At 37.9% G+C, this 11,901-nt stretch overlaps 1 protein-coding gene across 1 annotated transcript in view; it reads right to left on the reverse strand.

Moving 5' to 3' along the window:
• LOC140344137 (cytochrome P450 2C18-like) overlaps positions 1 to 8,940 on the reverse strand; it is a 29,894-nt gene extending 20,954 nt beyond the window's left edge. Inside the window, exon 1 of the mRNA XM_072431092.1 lies at positions 8,878 to 8,940. Within this exon, the coding sequence (XP_072287193.1) occupies positions 8,878 to 8,925 (48 nt within the window). The 5' untranslated portion in view covers positions 8,926 to 8,940. The remainder of the gene's footprint in view (positions 1 to 8,877) is intronic.
• Between the last annotated feature and the right edge of the window lie 2,961 nt (positions 8,941 to 11,901).

Consider the following 11,901-nt stretch of genomic DNA (forward strand, 5'->3'; position numbering starts at 1 on the left):
CCTGTTGATATCCCTGCATCACCTGTACCTTCTGCTGTTTCCAGTGTCTCCTGTGTTCCCTGTGCCCGCAGTGGCGCAGTGCCATTGTTGTCTGTCTCCTGGATCCCTGGCTTTTGACCCCTGGCATGTGACCTGACCTCTCTAGCTTGCTGCCTGTCTCCTCCTGTGTCATTGTTTGTATCTGTCATTTGCTACCCCTATTAATTGTACAGAGCTAAATAATTACTGTTTAATATTATTAATAATAAAAATAATAATAATAATAATGGGAATCATGTAGGGATGGCTATGAAGAAGTTGAAAAAAACTCTGAACGGAGCATGAATCGTAGCCACATACATAAAAAATATGCAGTAGGGATGAGCGAGCAGGTTTTAAAAACTCAATCTTGCGGCAAATTCGGCCGTTCTCGCTTACCAAAATTGTAAGCAAGAATGGCCAGTGTAAATCCACTAATACTAATACTAATATATACTAATACAAAATATACTATACAAAAATACTAATTTTTGGAAATAAATAAAGTTGAATCAAAAATGTATACACTTTGAAAGTATTCTTTAAGTGCCACTGAAAAGCCTTCATTTTGGTATTCATATTGTTGGGAACATATTTGTATTCAATAACAAATACTATCTCCAAACACAAGGTGTGGCGATGGGCACACAATGTGCCCCATTGTACGCCAATATGTACCTTGGGGATTGGTTCCCTTTTTTTCTTTTCTGTCACCAAATTGTATGAGTTTTGTATCTAATGTGATATTTGTATCTAATATGTAAAAGAATGTGGTTTCCCTTTCTACTATATGATAAATCACAATTGTAGGCATCATATTACATACTGATTTTTTAACAACTTATTTCAACGATTTTTTCTTTTCTTTTTGTGCAACTACGGTGGACGGGAGGTGTCTCTCTTAGTCTGAGACACCACTTTGCAGCCGAGCCAACTCTGCTTGGCCCTTGCTGCACACTCCCCATTTGGGCATGGTAGACATTTGCTCCCCTTGCCCAGGACCCAAGAGTGGAGTGTTATCTCTCCTATATTCTGGGTGAGTTGCACAAATATGACAACATTGACAAACATTATTAAAAAATTCATATCAAAACTAAAATGTATTTATTATTTTTTATTTCAATTATTATTCCCATTATTTAGCAATTGAGTTTAGTTATATAATCTTGATCTTATATTGCAAATAAGTCCTATACAATCTTGATCTTACAGTGCAAATAGTCCTTTACATTATTTTATACATGTGTTTGCTTTAAACATACAGGCAAGGCAAGTATACATTTTTTCTGTTTTTACATCCCTTCTAATTCGATATAATACCCGTTTAAAAGTGATAACCCGGAAGAAGGGTGGAAGCCCTATTTTACAATATCCCTTTGCCCATACTCTGTAAACACTGAGATCTCACTAACAGCAAGATTTAAACAGCGAGATCTCGCAACATCTAAAAAGTTATTACTTCCATCTCATACATAAGATATTCACCGCAACTGATCTGATTATGTTCAGCTGCCGGGGATTCTCTATTTAATGGGATGCCCGGGACATGGGGATGGTTGTTCCTTTCAGTTTGCCTGTGTTCCCGGACGGCCTAGTGGACATTTCTACTATTTGTGATTACCTTATTCATAGCAATTAGTCTCATCACCATCTAAACCACATAATGAAAACATTCTTATTCATCCTTTAGACTGGTTTATAAACCTTCCGTTACATCTATTGGCTTTGAAACATCTTTAGCATCATATAAACATGTAAGTACTGTACTCAGCAAGGATATTTAGTAAGGGGATTTTATAAACAGGGAATTTCTCTAATATTTGCTCTGATTCATCCTACAGGGTATTTTGCCAGTTTCTTGCTTTATATAATATACTCTAAAACATCTTCATTACAATACTCACCCTCTACTTGGTAACAATTACAAGCACCAACATAACAATTTCTGTAAGTATTTATTGATACAAGGATTGTTAGACACACAATAGATGTGAGTTATCAAATTAACTTATGTTTCTTCTTTATTGAAAGGGATTATGATTGTTTTTTAAAGTGTATATCAGAACATCCAGATTCGCACTGCTTCATAAACTATATTATAAGCCAAGTCTGCACTGTAAGTGTATTCTTAATAATATCCTTTTTGGAAACCAGATTCTTACTTATATATAATATGTGATACATTTCATTCCCCAACCATGATATGTGATATAATTTAGTTATTCATTTATTACTATTTTTTTAAATTCTGATAGCATACAATATATTTTATGTGACTTATAAGGCCATTCATGATTAGATATGAAAGTACACCCTATTGTGCCACGGCTGCATTCATTGATCAGCTCAGTGTGCGATCCCCGGCACTAGAGGTTAAATGGGGACAAGTCTCTCCTTTCAAATCCTCTAGTGCTCTCTGACTGGCTGAGCGAACTAATTAACTAAAAAGAAAAAAAACAAAAAAAAAAACCAACAACAACAATGTTCTGACTCACCACTCTCAACAGCCCTAATTCCAACCCAACAATGAACTATACCAACAATAGGCTGGCTTTTGATAGGACTTATGCAGATTTGAAAATGCTTCAATAGATAGGGTTTAATGTGGAGTAGTGGGCATTCTTGGGCAGACTAGGTAACACCCACATGTCGTGCTAAACCTCCATGATTGCAAACTTTGAAAGCAAATAAGTGAGACTGGAAGAGTCAAGGTAGGGAGGATAGGGCACAACAATGCTAAATATCCTTCAAGAAAATAAGATGGGCTCTATCTAACTTAATGCAGTTTGTAATGCATGCTGTGAGAACCTGATATGCAGTAAAATCAGAGTAAAAAGTTTCAGTATAGGAGAGGAACCTGAACATCTGTGCAAGACTGAAGGTAATTCTGGGGTTTAGCTTTAGGGCAAATTCTAAAAATATATGCTCACTAAAAATATGTACTATACTATATATATAATACTCTTCCTCTGAGTATTCCTAAACAGTTATAGCTGGAATAGTCATATGCATATGTTTTTCTTTTCAGTCACAGTTGAATACTGTTTATTTGAAGGAGGAACACAAGGTGTTTGGAGTCTTTGGATGCAATGGACTTGCTATGGAGAACTCTTTGCGAGCAAGTGTCCCACTAAGGAGACGCTATGGGAACCAAGTCCAAACTAATACTTCAATGGTCTTCAGTTTGTAAATAATGAGTAAGTGCTTTGTGTAATAAATGGGTTCATGTTAGATCACCAAAGAAAATAATGTTGTCACACTTACCTTTTCCTCACTAAAGTGTAGGCATCCCTCTCCTGCTCATGCTTCCAGTTCTGAAGCTTGGCGTGCCTCTGTTTCTAAGCTTTATCAAATCCATCCAATCCACTGGCCAATCAGAAGATAGCCTCTTGATCAGCCCCTTCTATTTAGCTGGCTCACAGACTGCACTTTGTGTTCGTGCAACAAATCTTACTAGTGCCGAGCTCCCTAGTTCTGTGAACTACTTACTGTACACCTGCTGCTTAATCCAGTGATTCCTGTGTCCAGCTCCTGTGTTAACCCTTTGTTGTCCAATTTGTTGGTTCCCAGCCAACTTCCCTGTGTTCTACCTGTCTGCCTGTTGATATCCCTGCATCACCTGTACCTTCTGCTGTTTCCAGTGTCTCCTGTGTTCCCTGTGCCCGCAGTGGCGCAGTGCCATTGTTGTCTGTTTCCTGGATCCCTGATTATTGACCCCTGGCATGTGACCTGACCTCTCTTGCTTGCAGCCTGTCTCCTCCTGTGTCATTGTTTGTTTCTGTCATTTGCTACCCCTATTAATTGTACAGAGATAAATAATTACTGTTTATTAGTATTATTAATAAAAATAATAAGAATAATAATGGGAATCATGTAGGGATGGCTATGAAGAAGTTAATTCTGAACGGAGCATGAATTGTAGCCACACAGGTTTCCCTTTCTACTATATGATAAATCACAATTGTAGGCATTATATTACATGTTGATATTTTAACAACGTATTTCAACCATTTTTTCTTTTCTTTTTGTGCAACTACGGTGGACGGGAGGTGTCTCTCTTAGTCTGAGACACCACTTGGCCCTTGCTGCACACTCATCCCCCGTTTGGGCATGGTAAACATTTGCTCCCCTTGCCCAGTACCCAAGAGTGGAGTGTTATCTCTCTTATATTCCGGGTGAGTTGCACAAATATGACAACATTGACAAACATTATTAAAAAATTCATATCAAAACTAAAATTGTATTTATTATTTTTTATCTCAGTTATGATTCCCATTATTTACCAATTGAGTTTAGTTATATAATCTTGATCTTATATTGCAAATAAGTCCTATACAATCTTGATCCTACAGTGCAAGCAATAATACCCCTTTAAAAGTGATAACCTGGAAGAAGGGTGGAAGCCCTATTTTGCAATATCCCTTTGCCCATACTCTGTAAACACTGAGATCTCACTAACAGCAAGATTTAAACAGCGAGATCTCACAAGATCTAAAAAGTTATTACTTCCATCTCATACATAAGATATTCACCGCAACTGATCTGATTATGTTCAGCTGCCGGGGATTCTCTATTTAATGGGATTTGCTCTGATTCATCCTACAGGGTATTTTGCCAGTTTCTTGCTTTATATAATATACTCTAAAACATCTTCATTACAATACTCACCCTCTACTTGGGAACAAATACAAGCACCAACATAACAATTTCTATAAGTCTTTATTGATACAAGGATTGTTAGACACACAATAGATGTGAGTTATCAAATTAACTTATGTTTCTTCTTTATTGAAAGGGATTATGATTGTTTTTAAAGTGTATATCAGAACATCCAGATTCGCACTGCTTCATAAATTATAATATAAGCCAAGTCTGCACTGTAGGTGTACTCTTAATAATATCCGTTTTGGAAACCAGATTCTTACTTATATATAATATGTGATACATTTCATTCCCCAACCATGATATGTGATATAATTTAGTTATTCAGTTATTAATATTTTTTTAAATTCTGATAGCATACAATATATTTTATGTGACTTATAAGGCCATTCATGATTAGATATGAAAGTACACACTATTGTGCCATGGCTGCATTCATTGATCAGCTCAGTGTGCGATCCCCGGCACTAGAGGTTAAATGAGGACAAGTCTCTCCTTTCAAATCCTCTAGTGCTCTCTGACTGGCTGAGCGTCATCAGGATTTTCCTGTTCTCAGCCAATCAGAAAGCACTAGAGGTTTTGAAAGGAGAGACTTGTCCCCCTTTAACCTCTAGTGCCATGGATCGTACACAGGATTCCCAGGGCTGCATGAACGAATGCAGCCCTGGAAATCCACTGCGATGCTGGGGCGCTAGAGGGTAATTAGCATCTAGCGCCCAAGGATCGCACTCAGGATTCCCAGGGCTGCATGAACGACTGATGCATGCACCAATGTCACTGGGAACTCTGGGGGAACGTCAGTGCCCTCGCCAGGGGAATATCAGAGGAAGAGGACATGTCTTGAGGATGGGATCTGACCCGCAGGACACAGAAGGACGCCAATGGGACCAGGTGTATTTTTTTTATGTTTTTAGCTACCCCGAATTTGGCTCGGGGTTACCACTTTTCACACTCAGGATTACCACTCAGGGGGTTAAAGACAAAAAGTTAGTCAAGAAGTTCCTTGTTAAGTTTTACACTCTCTTCAATGTATTAGTTATATCAGCTCCAGCTGGTTAAAAGAATATCTTTTAGAATCTATGTGAACAACAAGCCTTTGGTACTGAGCCGCTGATTGATATCTTAATTAGTGCCAATATGGATTGGAAGGAAATGGGAAGCGAGTAGGCGATATTTTTTTTTACATGTGAATATAAATTTGAGCCTGAGCTGTTGAGGTCTATAAAAAAATTTAAAAAAAAGTAAAAGTATCCCAAAGCTGCACTGCTGTTCTAAGGTGAAAACACAAAATAACATCCAATACTAGATATATTTGCTAAACTACGACAACAAATTTTAGTGGATGTGCATAGCATTCATCCTCATCTTATCACAGACCTATTCACCACCTATTTTCTCATTTCAGCCTTCTTTACTGGCCAGGGCAGGATGACAAACATTATTGTTATAATAACATAACCGTTATAACTGTAGTCCTCATGGAATTATTGCACCAACTTGACATTCCATATAAAATATATTGTAATGGACATATTTAAGCCTTCTTTACTGGCCATGGCAGGATGACAAACTTTATTGTTATAATAACATAACTGTTATAACTGTAGACCCCATGGAATTATCATCACACCACCTTGACATTCCATATAAAATATAAAGCCGCTCATGCATAACTCAAGGTATATTTGGAAGAAACATTGCAAGAAGGCATACAATTGTGGAGAGAGAGGGAGACACAGAACTGAGAGGTAGGGATGAGCAAGCAAATTTTTAAATTCGGTCTTGCAGTGAATTGGGCCGTTCTCGCTTACCAAACATGTAGGTCGAGAACGGCCTTTGTAAATTCGGCCGGCGTGACCGAATTATTGGGACCTGCAAGACCAATCAGGGGAGCAGAGCTATCAGCTCCGCTCCTCTGATTGCTTTTGCAGCCCTTTACTAGTTGTATGTGTTCTTGGATAGAGTTTCTCTATCCATTCAGTATCCATAAAGGGACTCAATCTGTTGGTTTAGGCTATTGGGTGGTGTGTTTTGAAGGTTCCTCAGATTGCTTGTTAGTGGTCTTAATGTCTTTATTAGTAGTGTTAGGTAGAGTTGGTTCATCCTACTTGTATGCTCTTTTGTTAATGAATGCCCATTTATCTCTTTGAAGTTTCTTATCTTTTTTGGTGATAATGCCAGTATTAAATTTCACTAATTTGGTTTTAAGGTCATTGAATTTATCAGAAAAGGACGGTAAATTCATGGTGTGAGGATAATGAGATTGTAGCTGATGTAGTTCATGATCAATTTCTTTGGTCTCCTCATCATATTAGTAGATCAATATTTTCATTAAAACTGCCAGTATAGTTGTGATTTTTTTCTCTAACAAGTATTTGAGTTTCAAAATTAAAGTGTCTATATCTGACTCATTATGATTAATGGACTGACATTTGTCCTCAATTCCTGTCATAAAGTCTTCCTATTCTTTACCTAGTATATTCATTCTGGATAGAGAAATGGGATCTGAAGTAGGGTTAGTATAGGTGTTATATGTAAGTAAGGGAAGCCAAAGAAACTGTGAGCTTGCTGTCCCATATATATATATGTATGTATATGGGGCCCTCAAACAAGGATCAAGAAAACTGAAAAAGGAGATATGTTCCCCTTACTAAGATTTTGCAGTGGAAGTTGAGCCACCTCTTTGGTTTAAAATGATGAAGGAGACTGTGCTTAAGCTGTGTTATTGGTTAAGAAATGTTATTGGTTGCTCCAATGACACTATATTAATTTTTTTTACATACCTATATACCATTGATTTTTCTTTGTAAAAAATTACTGCCTTAAATCACACACTGAAACCCTCTCTAGAGGTAAAAGGGCCAACAAGCCTTTATTGAAACAAACATATTTATTAAGAATTTATGATATAACAAATTCCTGTAAACTTTTAATAACAAATATATAAAACATAAACATTTCAGATTTTCAACTCCCAGCCAACACATGTCCCCTTGCCGACCAGCACTGCCTCAGAGACTGTAAATGGTAATTACTTAAGGGGCAACACAACAAAATTAGTTCCCCCTTCACCAAAATTACAAACCAGGACCCTTGCCCTTCAAGACCCCAACTGCCCTGTTCCACCCCCGATTCCCTACCATGAACGATGAGTGGGAAAGAATTTTTTCTCACCAAAACTCCTCCAGATTCTTCCTGCCTACCAATTTTTATCACCTTCCTTCCTACTTACTCCACCCCTACCTTCCAACCAATTCAACAATGACTCCTCCTGGACCCCTCTTTCCACCTAACTTTTCCTCCTTAGTCCCCTCTTCTCACCCTATCATGTAAGCCTTACGCTTATAATGTTTATGCTGAGAGCCTCCCTATACTGTCCAAAAGGTGTAGGTGGGAGTGCAAATTGATGTAAAGTAAAAATGCATTTTGCAAACAAATTGAAATTGTTTATTCTTAGCAGTTAACAAAATGCAAAGTGAGCTAATAAAGGAAAAATCTAAATCAAATTACTATTTGGTGTGATGACCCTTTGCCTTAAAGCCACCATCAGTTCTTATAGGTACACTTGCACAATGTCAGGGATTTTGTAGGAATATAGTCAGGTGTATGATACCCCAATTATACCAAACAGGTGCAATGGTCATAATTTTCATATGTAGGTTGTAACATGCTCATTATACAGCAATTCACATCCTGACGGATATGAGAACTGTAACACAGGCAGCCAAGAGTAGAGTGCCTGTTCCGCTGAGCTCCATTCTATCAGGACGCGGTTGGCAGAGGCACTATAATGAAGCAACAACAAAACACTAGAAAAAAAATTAAACAAACTTTAGCTAGAGCCATGCTACAGAATTAACAAGGCACATTTGTATTTTAATCATATGTTACTAACCTGAGTTCTATTGACTGTTAGAGTGCCAAAATGTCCAATTTAGTAATAAAATAATGCAGTCAGTAGCACCATAGTTACATAGTAGTTTATGTTGAAAAAAGACATATCAGTCTATCAAGTTCAACCACTAGGGAAGTAAACATATCCCAGATATACAACCCTATTATAACAATATCTTTCAATGAAAGCATCCCATATAATATTTGATAGTAGGTGTGCACAAACATTTGACCATACAGTGTACATAAAAGTGTGCTACATACATCTGCCTAACTACACAAGCCCCTCAAATATTTAATTACCTTTGACCAGTAGATGTTCTCCAACAAACCAAAATATCTCTGTAGCATGCAACAGAGGTTAGAGGTTGCACAGACCTTGAAATCCTACAGAAGATGTCCAATTCCTTTTAGTACTATGATGGCACTCTACCATAGAGGAGTCATTCCAGCCATGCTTACCGTGTTGTGCCTAATCATCTAATACAAGTTATTACAGGCTTATTGTATTTCAAAAGCTGCCTAGCAGTTTAGACCTTCTCTGTGTAAAGGTCTTTATCTCAAAAACAAGCAGATAAGTTGAACCCTCCGTCATTCACAAGCTGAGTACACCTGGGCACGATAAAATGTTTAACTGAGATCAAACACATATGTGCTTTGTCATCATCTAAATTATCTAAATTTTTATCTAAATCATAAATATAGGGGGCTACAAAAGACATGTAAAAATGCAATGTGCCACAAATCAGATATTTTGCCATCACTGACCCCAAGGCTTATCTGTGCAGTCTGTCAATAAAGCAGAAACCCAGGCAAATTGTCCCCTAGTATGTCAGACTTAACAATAAATTAGCTTTACAATACAAGGCAATTGGTGACTGTGAGCTGTGAGGCTATAAAGTCTCAGCAGCCAATGGCAGTGCATGATGAAGCCTGGTGACTAAGCTGCTCCTAAAATCCTCTTCAGCTGTGCACAGCCTTAGTGTATGTGGGGATGCTTAGTAAGTAAATCACAGGCTGCACAGATCAAGGGAAGCAGGGGATGCTGCTATTTCTCTGTTCTCCTTGCTGCTGCAAACCACACTGCTGGACAGAATAAACAGGGTGTTATACTGTGGTGGTGCCTGGGTGATCCAGTTAACCTGGAATAGTTTTTTGCTATTTGTTAGCAAATGTTTTCAGCCCTGGACCAGATCCATTCCAGGTTTGCTGATTCACTCAGGTTCAATGATGAAAGTTTATCTTCTCTAGCTTTGGAGAGCTTTACAATCAGGCCCAATATGTCAGAGCTGTTGCCTATTCACTATCACATGCTTCAAATCAGACAGCTATCCTAAAAGTAATATTGAGCTTCTATTCTGCACATTTTAGTTTTGCACTTTTATTCTGCACATCAGACGAGTTTAAATGTGCTAGCAGCTGGCTTTTTTGACAGATGTTGGGAATGTATATTGTATTGAGCATCACAGATCAAGCAGTACAGATTGTATTACAAAGATTCAAGGGCATGTCTCCTCTAATTTTGATACAGTGGACCATCCTCATCTTCTTTTAGACCTTAATTTACCTAACTGCTGGTTCCAGATCTATTTAATTGGCAACTCTTCTTCTTCTATTTCCCTCTCGGTTGGAATTCCCTAGGCTCAGTCATTGGCCCTGCATTCAAATAAAAGAAAAGAGGAACAAAGAGGGTTTTTTGGCAATAGTGCTTGTAATCAGCAAATAATTCAAAACAGTTACATATACATAGGCAAACAAGTGCGTGTTTTGCAATACAGGCAGAGTGATTATTAACAGTCCTAACAAATTTGAGTGATCAGTTATCACATGATTTCTAGACAAAAAGCACCTACTGTACATGAGTATCTCAATAACAAAATAAAGTGGAGCGGCTGTATGCTGACGCAAATGAGCGGTCAGTGATTACCTGCAGCTTTTATTACCCAACGCGTTTCACCATTGTTAGGCTTCCTCAGGGGTAGCTGTGTGTTTTTTAAATCCAAATGCCATCCAGAATATAAGAAATAATTAGTCCAATGTACTAGTACATATTTATATATATTGTGAGACAGTGACTTTAAAAGTAGTAGGAAATCGTTATATTTCGCCTAGGTTTCTTTCTTTTATATACAATGTACTCGGCTACAGGAAGTGGATATCTCTACTAGGAAATTCTGGGTGAGATAACAGAAATACAGGAAAGATGGGTTGCTTTAGCAAAACATTGCTTGCTGAGGACTTTGGTAAATGCTTGCTGAGGACACTGGTTGAAGAGACTGTCTTTCACCATTGCTGCTGAGGTCAGCTAAAATGACAAAAAGGACACTGTAAGTTTACTTTGGGTTGTGTTGTGTGGCTGGTAGTAGGCCGCCCGTATAGAAAGGGTGATCCTGTGTTTAGTTAGTGCTCAGCCCAGCAGGAATTTATTTTGTGTTTTTGTGTTTTTGCCAAATCCCTGTGTGAACTGTGCCGTTGTGTCACTGTCTCTGACTGCTGTGCCTACCACTATTGAGCTGACCCCCACAAATTATATATATACATATATATATATAAATATATATATATATATATATATACATATATAAAACACGTACAGATACATATGTACATCTAGATGGCATTTAGATTTAAAAAGCACACAGCTACCCCTTAGGAAGCCTAATGATGGCGAAACGCGTTGAGTATTAAAAGCTGCGGGCAATCACTGACCATCTTATCGCTCATTTGCATCGGCATACAGCCGCTCCGCTTTTATTTGAATATTGGGATCCTCATGTACAGTAGGTGCATTATGTCTAGAGATCATGTGATAACTGATCACTCAACTAACGAAAAGTTTGTTGGGACTGTTAATACCCACTCTGTCTGTATTGCAGAACAATCACTTGTTTGCACATGTGTATGTAACTGTTTAGAATTATTTGCTGATTACAAGCACTATTGCCAAAAACCCCTCTTTGTTCCTCTTTTTTTTCATTTATTTACACATTGTTGTCTAAGGGTTGGCAATCATTTTTTGATAAGTACTAACATATTGTGTATTCCACTAGTACCACCAGTATTCCCCTTCCTTTATACCTCCTTTCTTGGCACGCTCAAATCTTCTTTAAGTCTCTTCTTTAAGTTTTAGGTCTCTTTCTTTTCTAAAAAGTTATACCTTGGGGATTATGTAGCCTCGAAACATGATGGTTTCAGCAGTTGCATGTGGTACACCCATAGGCAAGACATCTGCAATTCTTTGTATTTCATGGATCACAGCCTCTGTATATGGCATCTTGCTACGATCCTCCGCATAGGGAAAGCGGTTCTGACCAATCACACGGTCAA

The sequence above is a fragment of the Pyxicephalus adspersus genome, chromosome Z (assembly GCF_032062135.1).
Source record: "Pyxicephalus adspersus chromosome Z, UCB_Pads_2.0, whole genome shotgun sequence".
Taxonomy (NCBI): domain Eukaryota; kingdom Metazoa; phylum Chordata; class Amphibia; order Anura; family Pyxicephalidae; genus Pyxicephalus; species Pyxicephalus adspersus.